General features: G+C 63.1%; 2 protein-coding genes across 2 annotated transcripts in view; one reads left to right on the forward strand and one right to left on the reverse strand.

Annotated features, from left to right (window-relative positions):
- Positions 1 to 13,195, forward strand: part of PYGL (glycogen phosphorylase L) — a 13,702-nt gene extending 507 nt beyond the window's left edge. Inside the window, exons 2-21 of the mRNA XM_076345778.1 lie at positions 449 to 701; positions 2,296 to 2,397; positions 4,181 to 4,259; positions 4,560 to 4,663; positions 6,207 to 6,338; positions 6,946 to 7,057; positions 7,140 to 7,222; positions 8,295 to 8,438; positions 8,621 to 8,713; positions 8,972 to 9,118; positions 9,719 to 9,882; positions 9,984 to 10,098; positions 10,347 to 10,448; positions 10,540 to 10,687; positions 10,801 to 10,859; positions 11,180 to 11,321; positions 11,483 to 11,690; positions 11,770 to 11,904; positions 12,511 to 12,577; positions 12,801 to 13,195. Of these exons, the coding sequence (XP_076201893.1) occupies positions 459 to 701; positions 2,296 to 2,397; positions 4,181 to 4,259; positions 4,560 to 4,663; positions 6,207 to 6,338; positions 6,946 to 7,057; positions 7,140 to 7,222; positions 8,295 to 8,438; positions 8,621 to 8,713; positions 8,972 to 9,118; positions 9,719 to 9,882; positions 9,984 to 10,098; positions 10,347 to 10,448; positions 10,540 to 10,687; positions 10,801 to 10,859; positions 11,180 to 11,321; positions 11,483 to 11,690; positions 11,770 to 11,904; positions 12,511 to 12,577; positions 12,801 to 12,989 (2,568 nt within the window). The 5' untranslated portion in view covers positions 449 to 458 and the 3' untranslated portion in view covers positions 12,990 to 13,195. The remainder of the gene's footprint in view (positions 1 to 448; positions 702 to 2,295; positions 2,398 to 4,180; positions 4,260 to 4,559; positions 4,664 to 6,206; positions 6,339 to 6,945; positions 7,058 to 7,139; positions 7,223 to 8,294; positions 8,439 to 8,620; positions 8,714 to 8,971; positions 9,119 to 9,718; positions 9,883 to 9,983; positions 10,099 to 10,346; positions 10,449 to 10,539; positions 10,688 to 10,800; positions 10,860 to 11,179; positions 11,322 to 11,482; positions 11,691 to 11,769; positions 11,905 to 12,510; positions 12,578 to 12,800) is intronic.
- A 375-nt stretch (positions 13,196 to 13,570) lies between these two features.
- On the reverse strand, positions 13,571 to 19,640 carry ABHD12B (abhydrolase domain containing 12B). The gene is made up of 13 exons (XM_076345779.1): positions 19,540 to 19,640; positions 17,668 to 17,795; positions 17,084 to 17,186; positions 16,855 to 16,974; positions 16,472 to 16,502; positions 16,257 to 16,302; positions 16,008 to 16,137; positions 15,711 to 15,751; positions 15,334 to 15,413; positions 14,999 to 15,081; positions 14,353 to 14,431; positions 14,061 to 14,185; positions 13,571 to 13,699 (listed from the first exon to the last, which is right to left on the reverse strand). Exons 1-13 carry the CDS (start codon positions 19,638 to 19,640, stop codon positions 13,579 to 13,581), a joined length of 1,188 nt encoding a protein of 395 aa, XP_076201894.1. The 3' UTR covers positions 13,571 to 13,578.
- Positions 19,641 to 19,902: the final 262 nt, after the last annotated feature.

The following is a 19,902-nucleotide window of genomic DNA, read 5'->3' on the forward strand; positions in this document are numbered from 1 at the left end:
CCTTTGCACGCCCCTCTGTGCAGCCCCGCGGTGGCGGTCCCCAGGGTACCCCCCCCCCCCCCCCCTTTGCACGCCCCTCTGGGCATCCCCGAGGCACCCCCCTCCCCTTTGCACGCTGGTCTGTGCACTCCCGAGGTGGTGGTCCCCGGGGCACCCCCTTTGCACGTTCCTGGGGTCCCCCCCCCCGTGCGCTCCCGAGGTGGCGGTCCCCGGGGCACCCCCTTTGCGCACCCCCCGGGTGACGGGGCTCCGCTCCCGCCCCACGAGTGGGCGGCCCGTGGCGGCGGCCCGTCCCCGTCCCCTCCCCGGGGCGCCGGCAGCCCGGCCCAGCCGACGAGCCCGGCCCCGGGGCGGCGCCAGCCCGGGGCGGAGGCGGAACCCGGTGCCGGCGCCCAGCCCCGTCGCGACGGTGTTTCCCCCCCCCCCCCCCCGCCCCTTGTCCCCGCAGCCCCGCCGGGATGTCGCGGCCTCTGTCGGACCAGGAGCGGCGAAAGCAGATCAGCATCCGCGGGATCGTGGGAGCCGAGAGCGTGGCCGAGCTGAAGCGGGGCTTCAACCGGCACCTCCACTTCACCCTGGTCAAGGACCGGAACGTGGCCACCCCCCGCGACTACTACTTCGCCCTGGCCCACACCGTGCGGGACCACTTGGTGGGGCGCTGGATCCGCACCCAGCAGTACTACTACGAGAAGGACCCCAAGGTGGGAGCGGGGGGATGCTTGGGTGGGGGCGGGGACACGACCCCTCCTTGCAGGGCAGGGGGTGGAGGGTGGTGGGAGCCCCCCCCCCCGGCTTTCCCAAGGTGGGCCCCGCATTACGGCCGGGGTGGGAGAGGGGGGATCTGTACAGCCATCGTAACCCCTTGGGTGCAGACCCCCCCCCTCTGTGAACAGGCTAGAAGAATAGAGGGAATGGGGGGCTCGTTTTTTCTTGGGTTTAGGGATATTCCCCCTGACTTTGCCGGGTGTAGGGACTGGACTTTAACAAGCGAGGCCACTGTCCCCTGCTTCGCAAAACAAACAGAGCGCAGCTCGGCCGGGAGCTGGGTGCGGGGCGTGGGAAGGGTGTTTGTTGTCCTGCAGCGCCGGCGTGGGTGCGGTCTACCAAAAGCAGCTGCGAAGCCTTCTAGGGTGAATTAGTTGAAGGGCTTAAATGAAGCCGAAGCCAGCCTCGAGCAGGTCTTGTTTAAAAGAGGCGCAAGCCTAATCTGCGCCACCGTGATCCTGAGCGTGAAAGATCTGGTTCGTGCAGGAGTTTCTGTGCTGCCGCTGCTCGTCTGCGCTGGCTTGCACCGAGTCCGGGGCTCTGGCTGCCGGGGGATTAAGCGGTAATCCCCTCCTGACACTTGGACGGCCCTGTCAGCTCCGATTTCCTCCCCGCGAGGGTGGCCCTGCAAACACCTCGCTGGGACCGTGCCAGCCCCTGATAGCTCAAACCCACCCCCCCCATGTTGTGTAGGGCTGAGGGGAAAAAAGATGAGCTGCTTCCAGGGCTGGAATTTGGGGACTCTCCTGTATAGCCAAGCCGTGGTGGGTGCCGTCTACCCGGTGTCGCTGCCTCTGGCTCTGCTGGGACCAAACGAGTAAGCCCAACCGATCCTGCCCAGCACATCCCATCGCCCAGCACATCCCATCGCCGTCCCCAGCCCGACCCAACACAGGTCCTGGGGAAACCTGTCAAGTCAGTGACTTCTTCTAGCCTAAATCCTTCCTTAAAACCTGCCAGTGCTGACGCCGGGGGATGGCTTACACAAGCCTCTGCGTTACCAGCTGCATCCTGCACCCATCGTGTCAGCGAGAGGGGAGGCGAGAGCGTGCAGTGCTCCTGAGACCGAACCTCCTGGGGACGGCAGAGGAAGCCCGTGTCCCCACGGCTGCCGCCCACACCTGGCCCCGGCGGCTTGCTCGGTTTTCCGGCTGCTTTGCAGCTCGGGGTGACGTTAGGAAACGTCTCCTCTTTAAAGTTTAACTTTGTGCTGCTGGCACGCTCGGGGTGACCATCCTGGAGCTGTCCCTGCTCTCAGGGCGCCGGGGCTTGTCCAAACAAAACTGCCTCGGTGCTACCCTCTTCCCGGCTTGGGAAGTAGCAGTGGCAGGAGAGCAGGGCCGGGGCTGCAGGGCACAGCCACCTCCGAGGAGCTCCAGCCCTCGAATTCCAGGTGCAAACCACCCTGCTCTCTTGAGAGTCGGGGTTTTTCCTCTTGCTTCGAGATAATACCCGGTGGCGGCTTCTGGGGTCCAGAGGAGCCTCCTCCGGCCCCGGGGAAGGTGACCAGGGGGTGGTTTTCTCTTTCAGAGGATTTACTACCTTTCCCTGGAGTTTTACATGGGGCGGACGCTGCAGAACACCATGATTAACCTGGGGCTGCAGAACGCCTGCGATGAAGCCATCTACCAGGTGAGCATCCCAGGGGGTCGGTGAGGACCTGGACCGGGACGGCTCCACACTCTCCGGCTCCTGGGGGTGTTCGTGTTTTACCGCGCTGGCTGCAAACCGCTCCCTGAGCCGCAGGCGATGCCTTAGTGGATAAACGCTGCTCCAGGACCTGCTCTCGAAAGGCCTGGGGCCACAGCCGGCGCTTGCAGCCTGACCGGGGCTGCCCAGCCCGGCGGCTGTGTGCTGAGGGATGCGGCACGGTGCTGCTGAGCACTGGCAGAATGGAGGCTCAAGCCCATAAATTGCAAAGAAACTCGTGGTTCTATGCATGAGGCCATTAATAGCTATAACTAATGGCAGAGGGGAATAAAACCTTGGCTTAACTCAACTCCAGCCTGGCGCTGGCACCACGTGGCACTCGGGTTGTCGAAGGTTTTTGGGTGGCTCCTTTCCACCCCACCCTGTGCTTGCACCCCTTGTGACCAACACCGTTGTGCGTGGCTGGGGCAGTTGCACAACAGTAGGAGCAGCTTTCGCGCAAACACGTTCAGAGGAGAGGAACTTATTTTTAGGGTGTTGTTTATTTTTTTTTCCTCTGTTGACCTTGCAATGAGGGTGGCAGCTCGGCTGGGGGTGAGGGTGGAGGGGAAGAGCCTGGGATGCTGCGTGGTGGTAGCCTGGGGAAGCAGAAGGTGTGAGGTTATTTGGAAATCATCTTCTTTGCAGCGGTGGCAGGTAAAGCTCTGAGGGAAATCCTCCTTACTGCGTATGCTGAGCCCCCCGGACACAAATGCCAAACCTTTTTATTTTAGAAAGTTTGGCATAATACAAATCACTTAAGATAGGCTGCCGATGAAATTCAGGGCTGTGCAGCCTAGTGCCGTGAAACACCGGCGAGGCTGCGACTGGTGCTGGTGCTCCCGGACCTCTCTGTGACCGTCTGGTTTGGGAGAAGGTGCTGCCCACTGACACGTGAGCGGTGCAGGGTCCAGCCCTCCCACACGGGTGGCTGTGGCACCGGGGTTGTCCCGGCTTACTGTGACCATGGGACACTGTGGGGGGGGGGACGTTGGACCAAGAGGTTTCCGTGGGAAAAGGTGGCTCAGCCCTGGCAAGGCACCATCTTATTTCCCGCTGAGCTGCCTGCCCGAGGAGCTTTGCATAGGCAAAACTTCTTCCTTCCGTAGCATCCCAGGCTGGAAACTTTAAATTTCCTTGTAAAAGTGGTGTAGCTGCTTCTCTGGGCGTCTCTGTTAAAGGGCGATGTCTGGAGCCAGCGGGACGGGCACCTGGGTGCCTGCCCCAGGGGGATGGGGGTGCTGGGGGAGCAGGAGCATGGTGCCTGCCACCGTGGGGCTGCAGCCATGGGGCTGGGGCACGGAGAGAGGGAACGGGCCCGGGAATGAGCCCTGGGAGACCTGCCCGAAATGTCTGGGACCGCGAGAGCAGCACCCTTGTTATGGCTGAGTGCCCCCCACCCCCAGGATCTCATCCACGGTGAGGTCAAGGTCTGGTGTGTCCCTTGTAAAGGCTGGTGGAGTGACTTAAACAGCAGAGCTGGTCCCTGACACAACGTGGAGTGGCAGTGGAGAGGAGGGACCGCGTTGGATGCAAATCCCCAGCTGCAGGGATGGGTCTTGCAGGCTCGGGTGCCTTTTCACCCCTCCTAGAGCCCACCCGCGAGGGGGGACAGCGGCGGTGGGCGCAGGGCAGCACCCAGGGGTGCGTGTACCAGCAGTGCCTCCCCTCCGCGGGGCTGAGCACTCTGAGAGCCTCCAGCCCGTCACCTTCTTCTCATCTGTAGCTCGGGCTGGACATGGAAGAGCTGGAGGAAATCGAGGAGGATGCCGGTCTCGGCAATGGCGGTCTCGGCAGGCTTGCTGGTGAGTGAGCCCCCAAACGGTCTCATTGCCTGGGTGGTGGGGCACAGCCCTGGAGCCTTTACCCCCCCCACGGTGGATGCACCTAAACCTGGGGGGGTTTATGGCTCCAGCCTTTCCGTGCATGGGGCAAGAGGCGCTGGGTGGCCGGGGAGTGAGCGGTGGCTGCTGGCCCTGGCTCGCGTCTCTGCGGGGTGGCTGCTTGCGGCCATCGGCTCTCCACGGGGAGAAGGACCCGCTGCCTCCCGGGGCTCCTGGCCCCCCGGGGAAGTGCAGCTCACTGCTCTCCTCTGTCCCTGGCAGCCTGCTTCCTCGACTCGATGGCGACGCTGGGGCTGGCAGCCTACGGCTACGGCATCCGCTACGAGTACGGCATCTTCAACCAGAAGATCCGGGACGGGTGGCAGGTACGGACAGAGACACGCGGCCCTCACCTTCCCCCGGCACAGCCGAAGCCCCAAGTCTGGCCTCTCCCTTAAATCGGGCCAAGATCAGGGTGTACGGACACTCTCCCTTAGCTTGGGGACTGCTGGAGCCAGAGTTGGTGCTGTGATATTTAAAACTCGTCAGCTGTTTTCCCGAACGAGTTTAACTTCTGAAACCGGTGCAAGCACATAGCATCCCTCCCTGCGCAGGGAAGCTCATCCGTCATCCCGGCTGGCTCCGGTGCGTGGGGCTGGGGATCACCCCAGTGTCACGGCTCCCAGTCGAGCCCATTAGCGGCTCGGTGCGGCGGCATGGAGGGGAGCGGGTCCTCTTCCCAGCACGCCCCGCTAATTAGCAGAAAGCTGTGGGTCATCAGCGTGACATCCTTTCCTCCCGAGCCGGGTTTGTGGGGGTGCCTGCCCACATAGCGGGGACGTGAGCCGTATCTCTGCCAGGAGCAGGGCCCCTCTCTGGGGCTGCTGTAGGAGCAGAGAGGACGGTGCTTCCACCTCTCCAGCATCCCCGCCTCCTCCCACACGGAGCCGCAGCCGCCCCGTGCTTCCTCGCAGGGGCTAGCGGGATGCTCTCCTTGGGAGTTTTCCGGCTGCTGCAGGCTGCCCTCATCCACGTCTGCAGCGTGCCCTGCTCAGGGCCAGCACCACCACGAGAGCTGCTCCGTGGCCGTGTGGAGCAGGCGAGGATGGAGAAGTTGTCTCCCTGCCCCTGGCGGGGTGGGGATGGTTTCGCTGAGGTGGTACGGGGATGGTGTGGGGAAGTCCGGGGGAGGCCAGATCCAGCCCCCCAGCCTGGCTGTGCTGCTCGACGCCTGGGTTAAAGCATCAGAGGGTAGAAGAGGCTGTTTTGGAAATACCACACTTTCCATTGCATCTGCAAAGCCCCTGGTGGGAGACAACCCTGAATACCTGGAGGGACCCTGTGAGCATCTCCAAAAAGCTCTATCTACAGCTGGCAAGCGGAGGCCTTTCCTCCTCGGTGCTGTGAACTAGCCATTCCCTGGCTGCTGCGTCCTGACGGGGCTTATCTCCCCTGGCCCTCACGCGATGTCCCTGCCGCCCGGAGCTCTGACCTGGCCGTGCCAAAGGTGATGTCTAACCCAGGCTCTCCCCTGTAACAGCCCTGCCGGGCTAGGGAACAAGCCCGCTTCGTTAGCCAGCCTGCAGGCTGAGATCACAAGTCAAATTAAGAGGGCTAACGGCGTCTCGGTCGCAGCATGGCAGCGTTAGTGGTGCGCTAAGAGAAATGTTGCTTTCATCCCCACCTCCTCATTCCCATCCATCACCCCTCCGGCAGGGAGACCCCGGGGTCCAGGGTGGTCGGGGTAGAGCCCTGCCTCCGGGCTCACCCTGCGGTGCCGAAATCCGGGTTTAGGGCAGACTGGCTCCGAAGCATCATCCCCTTTGCCATGAGCAGCCGGAACCTTTCCCGGCCGTCCTCCATGCAGCACAACCCAGGGAGGTCCCCGGGGCTGGGCGGCCCCATCACCGCTCTCGCTCCCTCCGGCAGGTGGAAGAAGCCGACGACTGGCTCCGGCACGGCAACCCCTGGGAGAAAGCCCGTCCCGAGTACATGCTGCCCGTGCACTTCTACGGCCGGGTGGAGCACACCGCCACTGGCACCAAGTGGGTCGACACCCAGGTACGGGCTGGGGTGCAGCCTCGTGAGACCGGCGTGCGGGGAACTGGGGGGAACCCCCCCCCCCCCTTGCATGGCTTGTCCTGTCACCTGGGGGGCTCTCGCTGGCTGACTGCACCCCGGGCAGGGGTCCTGCCAGCATCCCTGCCGGGGAGGGTCGTGCTGGTGAGGCTGCTCCACTGGGGTGGAAAAGGCAGTGGCGGAACAAACTGGGGAGGAGCTGGACATAGGGATGGGGACAGGTTTTGCTGCTCCACATCTGCAGCCAACCTCTGCAACATCCGCAAGCACCTCCAGCAGGTCTGTGTGCAATGCACAGCCCGGCATGACAGCTTAAATTAAGCTTCTCCTGACCCTCGCAAGCCTCTCTCCATCCCCTGAGCGCTTCTGGCAAACACCAGCTGCTGGGCGGAGCCGGGGTGTCCCCAGGGCAGGGGCTGGGGGTACCAAGCATGTCCCCACGCATCCAACCCCGTGCAGGTGGATGCAACCCTGAGCTCACTCCTGCAGGAGGGTCTGTGGGGATGGGAGGGCTCCGGCAGGGCAGGGGGACGTGGGGGGACACCAGCCAGGGGCACAGCCCGGCTCCGGCTGCCTGCCGATGTTCTAGGTGGTGCTGGCGCTGCCTTACGATACCCCCGTGCCCGGGTACATGAACAACACCGTCAACACCATGCGCCTGTGGTCGGCTCGGGCACCCAACGACTTCAACCTGCGGGACTGTAAGTGGGTGCTGGCGGGGTGCTGCGCGGGACGGGGCAGAGGGGGTTCCCGCACCCACCTTATCCCTCTGCTTCTCCCCAGTCAATGTCGGAGACTACGTCCAGGCCGTGCTGGACAGAAACCTGGCGGAGAACATATCCCGTGTCCTCTACCCCAACGACAACGTAAGCTGGGATGGAGGGGTGTCCCTGTTTTAGGGATGGCTAAAGATTGCGGAGCAGCCCCTCTTGCCGGGACGTTGCAGAGATGTTTTAGTTGTGTTTCAAGCTGCCTGTAGTGCTTGGATGAGGATTGCTGCCTCTCGCCAGCGCTGCCTAGGGCTGCAGCAGGGATGAATCCGTTCCCAGGCAAATCTGTGCTCAGCGCGGTAAAGGGGAGGGAGTGGGGATGAGCATGTCCTGCTGCAGAAGTGTTCCTTGAGTCTCAAAATAGAATGTGAGGGCAAACTGATGAACACTGCTGGCACTTTCCTGCCCATCCCTTGCAGCCCAGGTCCGGAGATGATGCCCCAAATTGCCCTTTGCATCCCGACCTCTTGCTGCGGGTGTTCTTGCCGTGCCGCACGCTGGCTGGCACGGCGGCGCGATGGGATGTACAGCCCTTTCTCGGGCACAAAACAGGCTGCGGACCTGGGGAAGAAGGCAAAGAGCGGCTCTCCTTGCTCTGCAGCCTGTTCTGGGCAGGCCCTATGTGGTTTGTTTTTTTTTCCCTGTATAATCCTACCCCAGCCTTCCCAGCTGGCGAGGAGAGCTGGGGGCACCGCAGCTCCGGTGGTGAGGTTGCCTCCTGCAGATCCTCTCTTACAGACCAGCGGGTTGACGTTTTTGCGCTGCGTGAACGGTGGTTTTAATTCTTGTCTTAGAAATAGCTCCTAGGTGTTACAGCCCTTGTGGCTTCCCTTCCCATTGCCTCAGTACCTTTCCTTGCGGCCGAAACTTTCGAACCAGGGAGAACGGGTTTCGACAATGCTCGGGGGGATTTAAACCTCTGTGTGTACCAGCACATCTCAAACCCCCCCATGCTGAAATCTGGAAATCAAGAAGATGTTGGGGTTAGAGCTGCTGCAAACACCAGCGCTGGGGGAAGCGCTGGGGGCTCGCGCCGTGCCGTGCGGTGGATGTGTGCCGGCGTGGGTCCCCGCGCAGCAGGGAGCCCCGGGAAGGCGCAGCTCCTCCAGCGCAGGCGTGCCTGGGCAGCACGGCGCAATCCTGCAGCGCCCCGCTCCTCTGCTCGCAGTTCTTTGAGGGGAAGGAGCTGCGGCTGAAGCAGGAGTACTTCGTCGTGGCTGCCACCCTCCAGGACATCATCCGCCGCTTCAAAGCGTCCAAATTCGGGAGCACGGACAGTGTCCGAGCTGTGTTTGATTCATTCCCCGACCAGGTACGAGCCAGGGTTGCTCTGACATGTGCCTTGGAGCTCGTTTCGACGCCTCCCAGATGCACACCCAGGGCTGGAGAGGTTTTGTGGACCCTCCATGGGTGCCTGTGCCCAGCTGACTTGGGCAGTGGGATGCCCGCGTGTCCACCATGTGTCTCCATGTGCCACCCCTGCTCTCCCCGCAGGTCGCCATCCAGCTGAACGACACACACCCCGCCATGGCCATCCCTGAGCTGATGAGGATTTTCGTGGACATCGAGAAGCTGCCGTGGAACAAGGTAGAGAGACCGACCTGACTCCTGGGTCCCCTCCACTTGCACCCACCCTCCCGCCCATGGCGGAGGAGCTGGGGAACCAGTTGCTGGTGGCTTGAGGAGTGATGTTGGAACAGTCAGGTTGGGTTTAACCAGTATGAACTTGGAGGAGCCGGCTTGGCTGTGCTGCTGGCGGCCGTGGGAGGATCATGCGTGGGTGCTGGCACCCAGCCGGGGCTGCCTCCACCCTCGCCGCTCAGCACCGGCTCTTCCCCCTGGCAGGCCTGGGACATCACCAAGCAGACCTTCGCCTACACCAACCACACGGTGCTCCCCGAAGCCCTGGAGCGCTGGCCGGTGGACCTGATGGAGAAGCTGCTCCCCAGACACCTGCAGATCATCTACGAGATCAACCAGAGGCACCTGGATGTAAGTGCCTTGGGGTGGCACAGGAGCCCTCTCCAGAGAGGGGGACGGGGCTGGCATGCCTTGTGCTGTCGGGATTAGGGGGATGCACAAATGGATGATGTTGGTGTGTGGCCCGGTGGTTCTGGCTGCTGTTTTGGGAGGTTTGTGTCTAGGAAAGCCCTTCCCACCAGTCTGTTGCCATCCTGCAGTTAGTGGCTATTTTAAAGACTTCACCCGTTGCTCCAGGGACTTACCTGTTGGCATTCCTTTGCTCCCAAAATGCTAAATTCATCTTGGAGAAGGATGAGGTCGGGGGTACAAAGGACACGGTGGTTTCACCTCCTGGTCTGGCAGCACGAGGCTTTTGCCAAAACAGCCAAGCATGTGCCCACAAGCCCCTCTCCATGGGGGCTTGGGGGGGTCCTTCTGTCCAGAGACATCCGTGCTGGGGAAGGGCACCCTTTGGAGGGGGTTTGCACCGTCGCTCTGGAGTAAAAGCCACTGCTCTGGCTGGTGTCAAATGCATTGGAGACGTTGCTGCGGCCCCCTCCTCGGGAGCCATCGGGTGGGACATCCCTAAACACCAGCACCGCTCACCACCTCTCTGGCCTCCACCGGCAGCACATTGCGTCCCTCTTCCCTAATGACGTGGACCGGCTGCGGAGGATGTCCCTGATAGAGGAGGGAGGCACCAAGAGGATCAACATGGCCCATCTCTGCATCGTCGGCTCCCACGCTGTCAACGGCGTGGCAAAGATCCACTCCGAAATAGTCAAGACCCAAGTGTAAGCGCGGGGAGGGAGGCGGTGGTGGATCCCCCTCGGCTTGGAAATGGTGCTGGTGCCAGGTGGGCGAGCCTGAAGCTGTCCCCTCCTCGTCCTCGCAGCTTCAAGGACTTTGCAGCCCTGGAGCCGGAGAAGTTTCAGAACAAGACCAACGGCATCACCCCGCGGCGCTGGCTCCTGCTCTGCAACCCCGGGCTGGCGGAGCTCATCGCAGAGGTAACGGCGCGGGGGGAGTGCGCTGGCCCCCCGACACTTCCTGACCCCAGGGACACTGCCCCCCAGGGATGCCGCTCCAACCTCAGCCATTTACATCTTTTTGAATGGTCGAGCTCTGTTTGCACCTCACCCGAGTCCCCTGCTCCTGCTTTCCAAGCGCCGCTGGCTTTGCCGGGCGGGAGCAGCGCGCCGGATGAAAGCGGCCGCCCCCATCCTGCGGTCAGCGCGTGCCTGTGCTCCTGTTGCAGAAAATAGGTGAGGACTACGTGCGGGACCTGAGCCAGCTGACAAAGCTGCACGAGTTTGTGGACGATGACCTCTTCATCCGGGAGGTTGCCAAAGTGAAGCAGGTGAGGGGCGCGGGCGGGGGGGGGGGGGGGGGGGCACGGGCATGGGGGAGCACAGGCTGGGGGCTGACGTGCTCCCCCTGCCCTCACCCAGGAGAACAAGGTGAAGTTCGCGCTGTACCTGGAGAAGGAGTACAAAGTGAAGATCAACCCTTCCTCCATGTTCGACGTGCACGTGAAGAGGATCCACGAGTACAAGCGGCAGCTGATGAACTGCCTGCACGTCATCACCATGTACAACCGTAAGCCACCGCACGCCCCGAGGGGACAGGCTGCCCTGGGGGGGCACGAGCATCTCTAGCCCTCGGGGTTGCAGCTAAAACAGAGGGTGACACCACGCTGCTGTCTTCTCCAGGCATCAGGAGGGATCCTGCGAAGCTGTTTGTGCCGAGGACAGTGATCATTGGGGGCAAGGTAAGTTGGGTCAGGGGTTTTAGGCATTTTGGAGGAAGTCCCTGAAAATGCCCTAGGGGATTTGGATGCAGATGTTCTCATGGGGTTGTGTCCCCGAAGCCCTCTGGGAAGCCCTGAGGCAGCACTTGCTGGCTTCAACCCGAGCGAGGTTCTGCTGCCTATGGTCATGCAAGCCCCAAAAACTTGGTGGCAGAACCCATGAGTTGGATGAGGGATGGGAGCAGGGCTGAGCGGGTGCTTCCCTGGGCATGTGGGAGCTGGGTGCTCCTCGCCTGCCCCTGGCACCAGCCCTCCAGGCTCACCCGTGCCTTTTCTCCTAGGCTGCCCCAGGATATCACATGGCTAAAATGATCATCAAGCTCATTAACGCTGTGGCTCAGGTGGTGAACAACGACCCCGTTGTGGGGAGCAAGCTGAGGGTCATCTTCCTGGAGAACTACAGGGTCTCGCTGGCAGAGAAAGGTAGCCCACATGGGGTACGCTGTGGGGCAATGTCTGCCCTGTGGCTGTCCACCAGCCCATGGCTCCATCACTGCGAGACAGCAGATCTAATGTCCTTCAGCAGGATACAAATCCAAAGCTGGTCACCGTGAGCCCCTTGTGTCCATGTGTTTTGTTGGCAGTGATCCCTGCTACCGACCTGTCGGAGCAGATCTCCACGGCAGGCACTGAGGCATCGGGTACGGGGAACATGAAGTTTATGCTGAACGGGGCTCTGACCATCGGCACCATGGATGGAGCCAACGTGGAAATGGCCGAGGAGGCTGGAGAGGAAAACCTGTTCATTTTCGGCATGAGGGTGGAGGACGTCACGGAGCTGGATAGGAAAGGGTGAGGGCTGGGGACACTGCGGGGGTGCTACCACAGGCAGCCGAAGCAGCACCATCTCATATCAACCCTTCCCTGCCAGGTACAATGCCCAGGAGTACTATGACCAGCTCCCCGAGTTGAAGCAAGCCATTGACCAGATCAAGAGCGGCTTCTTCTCCCCGAAGGAGCCTGACCTCTTCAAAGATGTGGTCAACATGCTCTTCCACCATGACCGGTGAGGCCTGGGATGCCATCCATCCCCTGGGTTGGGTCTCTCCACCAAACTCCTGGTGCCTCTGCAGAGCAGCCCCCTGCACCAACCATCCACCCTCTGGCTGATAAGGTCCCATTTTCTGGCCCTAACGTTGTGCACGTGGACGAGCAGTTGATGCTCCGTGGGTACAAAAGGCTCTCCACGTGCAGCACTTCACGCTTGCTGCATTAAAGCCTGGGGTACATCATGGCCAAGATGCATTCGGGTGCACGGCCCTTGCCAGATGGTAGATGCTTTTAGGTATCTCAAGGGCTTTCCCGGCCAGAGCACTAAGCTAAGCAGCCAAGGGCCATGGGCGGTTTGCACCGGGGAAATGTTTTCCCAGTGAGCTGATGCAGGCAGGGTGTCCCCTCCCGGGCCACCCATCCAGCCCGCGCCGCAGCGCCCGTGGGCTTGCAGGGCCCTGTACAAACAGGGCTTGGGAGGCCAAATTCGCCTGAAGCACTCATCTTTGAAGAAGCCCCGGATCTGGCAGCCTGAGCCCCGTGCGCTGCAGCCACCGGCCACTGCCGCGCTCCCACCTGTGCATTTCTGCCACCGCTAACTCCCCTTTCTTTGCTGCTGCAGGTTTAAACTTTTTGCAGACTATGAGGCTTATGTCAAATGCCAAGAGAAGGTCAGCGAGCTGTACCTGGTGAGTGCCAGCCCCGGGGGCGAGGTGGGGGAGCTGTGCTGGGGGCACAACATCCTATCCCGGAGAAGGGGTCTGGTGGGGCTGTGCACATAGATGGGTTCCCGGCGAGGAGGCTCCTGGCTATGCTGCTGCAGGGGGTCCCTGGTTGAAAGCCAGTCTCGGGGCCAACATGGCACCCCGGGTGCAAGCCTCCGGCCGCACCATCCCACCACTCTCCTTGCAGAACTCCAAGGCATGGACCAAGATGGTCATCAAGAACATCGCGGCAGCTGGCAAGTTCTCCAGTGACCGCACCATCAAGGAGTACGCCCGGGACATCTGGCACGTGGAGCCCTCCGACCTGAAGATCCCGCCGCCCAACGAGCCCCGGGACGCGGCCGAGGACAAGACCCCCAATGGCACAGCGGCGTAGGGGCACAGAGCCGCCGGAGCCGGGGGACACGAGCGTGTGTGTTGTAAAATTGTCTCTGCTGTTTAGTCTCTATGCTGCTGCTGCTGGCTTTCCTACGGATGGAGAAGGGGGGGCATTTTTATAACGTCAGTGTCGTGCGGAAAGCAAAACCACGTAGCCCTGTTGCTTGCATAGGTGCTAAAAATAAAAGTGCCATTGGAGTCCAAGGGGCTGTTCGCTGAAGCCTAAAATTAGGGACTGGGCTCACTTGCACCAATGCTAACGCAGAAAGAGGGGGCAGAGGGGGAGCTGCTGGGGCTCACGGACAGGGGGGAAGCCCAGCTGGCCACAGCTATCTGAGCCCTTGCAGGCGATGCTGAAGCAGGACTTGGGGTGCAGCTCTTGCCAGTCCTGAGGCATCAGTGCCAGGGGGGATTAAGGGGTGTTTGCAGTCAGGCTGGGGTACCCCCACCACTGCCCCAATATGATGCTCCTGGCCACCGCTCGCATGGTCCTGTCCCAGGAGCAGCACCCAGATCGCAGCAGTATCTCCATCCCCCAAGTATAACCTTGCAGCATCCTCGAGGCAGTGGGCGAATTAGAAAGTTTCTCAGTAGTTTTTATTACGTACAGCAGTAAGTTCAGTGCAACGAGGGTTCCTGGTGTGGCTTTGAGGGAGCGCTCGCGGTTGCTGCCTGCAGCAGCTGGCATCACTTAATGTCAAGAAGTCTCTGTAACAAGATGCAATAATCTCACACTGTATCATCGACTGTCCTGTGCTGCTTGAGATCCCCGTTTTCTGATCCCTGGCTGTGGGTCTGAGCTGAGCAAAGCTGCATCCCTGCACCCAGGCAAAGAGGAGCCTGGGGCCTGTCCCCGGGGCCACCTCCCCATGACACCTGGGCCAAGGACAGGCTCAGGGCAGCGAGGAGTGACTGGAGCTCAAAAATTGATGACAGCAAGCACCGTAGGGAGGGGAAGGAGCAGGGGGAAGGCACCTGCACGGTTGCAGCAGGGGAGGATGCACCCATGGAAGAAGAGGCCAAGGCTCATTCTGTGGCCCCCCCTCCAGTTCTGCAGAGCAGCACTTACTTCACCAGTGCAGGCAGCTCTGGGTTGAACGAGATGTAGTCATGGCCCAGGCCCAGCTTTTCAGGAAAGGTAATGAACTTCACCTTGGTTTTGTCCTTGTAGGCGCTGCGTGCGGTTTCGAAGAGCTGCCATGGGTGGGAGCACTGTTAGCGGCATGCACAGGGGACCCCAAACCCCTTTCCAGCACCCTGGGGCCAGCCACCCCCTCTCTCTCCCCTTCAGCCCCCTGAAAACAGGCTAAACCAGCACCCATCCCTGTCAAAGCCCGCGCGGAGGCGATGGCGGTTCCCACCTTGCGGCCCAGGTGCGGAGGCAGCACAGCATCATCTTCTGCATGCAGGATGAGGAGCGGGCAGGCCAGCACCTTCACGCTGCGGGCAGCAAGCACAGCATTGAGGAGTCACCCCCGGAGCCAACAGACCTGCAGGAGCCTCCCTGGGTGCTGCTAAAACCCCCACAGCAACCCTGACCCCCCGCCCAGGTGCTGCCTTTCAGAGCCATCCCAGCCCATCGGTGGCTAAAGGCAGCTGAATTGCCCCAGGGTGATGCCCACAGCACGGCAGCACCAAGCACCCTAACAACCTTAAACCCCCAACACAGGGTGCTCGGGCTTCAAAAACACCCATAAACCAGGTGGCTTTTAGCAAAGGCGCCCACAAACACGGAGGGGGAAGGAGCCTGCCGCCACACAGTGTGTGCGCTGCAGTGTGGGTGGGACTCGAGCACCCAGTGCTCAAAAAAGGATGTTGGCTTGTGGACTTTGCTCAATAGTAATATTGGTATCTGAAATTATGCAAATAAAAAGACACTTTTAAAGCATGAGTAAGCTGGGCAAACACAAATAAGAGCACAGGGATTGCGTGGTGTGACATGTCCAACCTGCCCCTCCTCGGCCCGCCCCACAGGGACAGCTGCGCCCCGTCCCTCCGGGCACTCACTTCTCATCGCTGTGGAAGAACATGTTGCCCAGAGCTAGCGAGTCCAGGATGAGGTACTCGAAACCCGGGAACTGGCGGTAGATCTGCCAGGGAGAGAGTTGGGGGGTTGCTAAGTCGTGGCTTTGATTGCTGCACCCTTCCCCTGCCGGGGGAGAACCCCGGGCAGCTGGGGCTGGCAGCACTGGGGGACCCCAGGGGCAAAGCCCCCCACCTATCGCCGCTGGGGGATGTCACGGGCAGAGCCCCCCACCCGTCACCACTGGGGGGACCCTGGGGGCAGAGCCCCCCCACCCATCGCTGCTGGGGGATGCCACGGGCAGAGCCCCTGGGCTCACCTTGGTGATGGGGATGTGGGCGGCCGCCTCACGGATGTTGGTGTAGGGCGACTCCAGGACGACAGCATCAACCTGGACCCCTGAGGGCAGAGCGGGGCGAGAGCAGGCATGGCTGCGGGGGGGGGGGCTGTCCCCCCCGGGCTGCTGCCACGCTCCCGTCCCAGGCAGCAGCCATGAGGCCAAGATGCCCCCCCCCCCCCATCCCACTAAGGAGGATGGGGATGGCCACTTGTCCCCGCCGAGGGGGCCAAGCCAGATGCTCGAGCAGAGAGCAGCGGGGCTCCCCAGCTCCTCTGCGGCCCCCAAAATCTGTCCAGGGACATGCAGAGCCCCGGGGGGACACTGTGCAGGGCCAACCCAGCCACGCTGGCCCTTACCTCGCTCCTCCTGCAGTTTCCTTGCCACGTTCGTGGCAATCCTGCAAGAAGAGAGGTGGAGGTGGGGGGGGCAGCCGTGACACCCCGATGGGATGCACAGCACCCTCAGACTCCCCCCTTGCACACGAGGATTTGCTTTGCAGGTGCCTCCACCGAGGAGCTGCTCCAACCCCTTGGTCCGCCCCCGGGTGGCACCGGTCTGGCAGCAGCGTCACAGCCCGGGGACCAGCTGTGGGCTCCTGCATCAGCCGGCACCCACGGGGCATCCCCCGCCCCATGACCCAGCCCTGCACCTACCCCGTCCCCAAAGAGTGTCCCCAGAAGAGGATGCTGCTGTTCCCACTCCGTGCTTTGGCCCAGTCGTAGAGTGCCAGGACGTCCGTGGTGAAGCCGCTCTCCGTGGGGTGCCCGCTGGAGTCCCCGTAGCCTGTGGGGGACACAGCTGGGCGTCATGACCCGGGGTGGGACACTGGCCCTGGGGGGGTCACTCAGCGAGAGGCGGGGGGGGGGGGGGGGGGGGGGGGGGGGGGGGGGGGGTGACTTTACCTCTGTAGTCGAGAGCCAGGATGTGGAAGTCAGCAGCCCCCATTGCCTGTCAGAGGAGCGGCACCGTGTCATGTCTGGGGGGGGGGGGGGGGGATGCACCCCAGGACCCCCCAGCATGGCCGGGTTCACTCTGCCCAGGGTCCCTCTTGGGTCCCAGAGCCAGCGTGAGCCTTACCCCCAGCAGGTCCCAGTTCCCTTGCAAGGGGACCACTTACCTTCAAGAACTGGACACGGTGGCTCGCAGCCCTGATGGGGAAAGGGAGGTTAGAGCTCGGGGAGGGACCCTCAAGGGACCCTCCCCTCCAGCACGGGTTCAGGGGAGGGACCGGGGTGACCTTTTCCCAGGAGGGGAGAGCTGGATGCTCTGGGGTGGGTGGGTTTTCACATTTCCCTTTAAGTCAAAGGGATTTTCTTCCACCCATGGGGTCAGAAACCGCCGCAGCAGCCCTGGCCCCGCAGCACCGCTGGCTGCTGCACCGAGTTTGCTAGTTCTCACCCCACGCAGAGACGCCGCGTGAGAACGGCCGCCGCACCCATCCGCCCCTGGGAGAGGCACGCGCGCGGTCCCGGCCCCGCGGCGGCGCTCACGGGTACTCGCCTGGTCCCCCCATTGCCGTGCAGGTAGATGATCACGGGGTGAGTGTCAGCAAGCGCCTCCTCGTACCAGCGCTGGTCCTTGCCCCGCGCCTCGGCCCCTCTGCTGCCCGGCACCGTGTGCCTGGGGGGTCAGAGCAAGGTTACCCCTGGGGGCTCCACGCGGTTTAGCCAGGACACCGGCGTAGCCACGCGGCTGTGCCCACCCGGGATGCTGGGGCTGCCCCGCTCACCAAATGCCAACTCTGACGCCCGGCTCGGTGGTGAGGTACAGGCTGATGGTGTTGTTCAGCAGCAGCTCCGGCTGCCGAAGGTCCATGAAGAAGGGGAAGGCCACTGATGGAAAAATCACAGCCGTCACAGGGGCAACCCAGAAACCCTCGTACCCAGCTGCTTTTGCACGTTTTCCAAAGAAACATGTTTTTTTTTTTTTTAAATAATTTGCCTGGAAGCCAAGGGCCGCGCTACGGTCGGCTTGGGGAGCAGGTAGGCGAGCACAGCCCTCTGCCACCTCCTCCCACCTGGATTTCTAGCCCCATTGATGCTATGTGTGCCCAGATGTGTTGCAACTTTAGGCAGTAAACAGGGTCGGCGGCACCGCGTTATTACAGCTTGCAAAACACGAGGCACTGACGGGAAAGGTCCCTCCGTTTCTCCTCTGCAAGCCCACGGCAAAGGGGGGGTTGGATGGGTGCTGTCCCGGTGCCACCCAGGTGCTGGGTGCGGCCCCACCCACGTTTTGGGGGACCCCCCCCCAGCCTGCTGAAATCCTGGGGGGGGGGCCCTCTCTCAGTTGGGACAGCCCCGGGGCACTCACGGAAGTTCAGGTAGACGAATTTGGTGAGCACAGCAGGGAAGAGGCGGACGAGAAAGGGCACAGAGACGTAGATGAGGAGAAGGTCCAGGAGGACGGTGCGCAGCCGGGGGCGCCAGGCCAGCCGGCCCCTGCAAGGAAGGCACCTTGATAGCACATCCCCTCCCGCCCCAAGGGCTTTGGGGCACAGCGGAGCGGGGTCCCCGTTCCCAACCCCAGTCGTGATGGTTGGATACAGCGGCTTTTCCCCCGCAAGGGCCTGAGGCTGCCGTTTGTGTCCCCCCAGGACCAGGAACTGGTTCCCCACGCCGGGGTTGTGTTTGGCTTTTGGGGATGGAGCCGAGGCGTCGGAGCAGCCCCACCGTGACACAGCGTCATGAAAGGCCACGATCCGGTCCCCCGCAGCCTCACACAGGACACCAGCGGGCAGGAAGGGCAGGGCACATGCCAGGGCTGGGAACTCAAGCCAAACCGGCAACAAGGAGTGACTGATACTCTGTGGCAACACCCCGAGCCGTGGCTGGTGAGACACGGTCACGGAGGTGTCCCCAGCACCGAGACCCCCTGCAATTCTCCAGGGACAAGGAGGAAAGCTGGGAAAGGGGTTCGGGGAGCCCATGGCACCACGGGAGAAACCAGTCCCCAGAGCGATGTCCCCCAGTGACACCAGCACAGGGCGGGAAGCGTGACCACCTCCGGCAGCGTCCTGCCCCGAAGGGCTGGGGGACGCACCCAGCCACCCCAGGCCATGCCCTCCGCAGCGAGCCGCCGGCCAGCCCTAGCCCCAGCCTCCAAGAGGGAAGGGAAAGCCAAGAGCTGCAGATTGCCCGGCGTCAACGTCTCTTATGGGCTGATGGTGCTGGGCAATGGGGAAACTAGTCCGGGATTTAGGGCAGAGGTTTCTGAAAGGCATCCAAGCACAGCTCGCTCCCTGCCAGCACGTGCCCAGGGTCACCGTCGCTCCTGCAATAGTGGATTTAGTCCATCGCCCGCCCTGGGGAGCGCTGCAAGACGCTGAGAGAGGGTTGCAAAGGGGGTGCCAGGGCAAAGTGCCATGGTCCCCCGGGCACCGGCACCCTTCCCGGGAGGGTGCAGGGTGGCACGAGCCGTGCTGGAGCCACGGGGAGCTCCTTGAACCCCAGTCGCCCCTCGAGACTTTGGTCTGAGCAGTCCCGCTGTACGCTGGCAGCAACGGGCCAGCAATGCCCTCGCAGTCACTGCAGTTAATTATTAGGCGGTGCTCTTGGTCTACACCTAATATTCAAGTGCAGGGGCGAGCGCTCACACCTGCCCTTGCGCAATACCTGCTGCAGGTGAGAACTGACAGGTCCAGACCGGGGTGGGAGGACGTGCCCACCAAGGAGCACCTCTGACAGCTGGCACGGCAACAGGCCACCGCATGGCATGATGGGGACAGCAAGGTGACGTGGGGACACAGCCACAGCATGGCATCATGACGGGGGGGGGGGACACATGGCCGAGGTATGGGATCACGGCTGTGGCAGGGTGGCACAGCCATGGCCGGGGGACACACACATGGGGTCATGGCCCCAGCAAGGTGACAAGGTTTGGGGACACAGGAGCACGGCCACAGCACGGGATGACGGCCTCGGCAGGGTAGCACGGCCACGGCACAGGGGACACAGCGGCGGCGCACGGTGACGGGGGACGCAGCAGGGGACGCGGCCGGGGGGACAGAGCATGGCCACGGCAGGGGACAGGGGAACCCGGCGGAGAAACACCGCACGGGGACGGGGACACGGTCCCGGGGAGTGCAGCGCGGCGCTGCCCGGCCCCGAGTCGCAGCCGGGCGCCCGGCAGCGCCCCCGCGCCGGCCCGGCAGCCCAGGCTGCCCGCACCGCGGCGGGTACTCACCGCTCCTGGCGGGCCCCGCCGGCCCTGCTCTCCGCCCGGGCGCTGGCGCCGTCGCCATCGCCGCCACCGTCGCCGCCGCCCCGCTCGCCGCGCCGCCGCATCGCCCCGCCGACTGCCCCCGCCGCCGCCGCCGCGCCCGCCCGCCCGCGCCGCCAGGCCCCGCCCCACGCCACACACGGCCCCGCCCGCGCCGCCAGGCCCCGCCCCACGCCACACACGGCCCCGCCCGCGCCGCCAGGCCCCGCCCCACGCCACACACGGCCCCGCCCGCGCCGCCAGGCCCCGCCCCACGCCACACACGGCCCCGCCCGCGCCGCCAGGCCCCGCCCCACGCCACACACGGGCCCGCCCGCGCCGCCAGGC

This window comes from Aptenodytes patagonicus, chromosome 7 (genome assembly GCF_965638725.1).
Source record: "Aptenodytes patagonicus chromosome 7, bAptPat1.pri.cur, whole genome shotgun sequence".
Classification (NCBI taxonomy): Eukaryota; Metazoa; Chordata; class Aves; order Sphenisciformes; family Spheniscidae; genus Aptenodytes; species Aptenodytes patagonicus.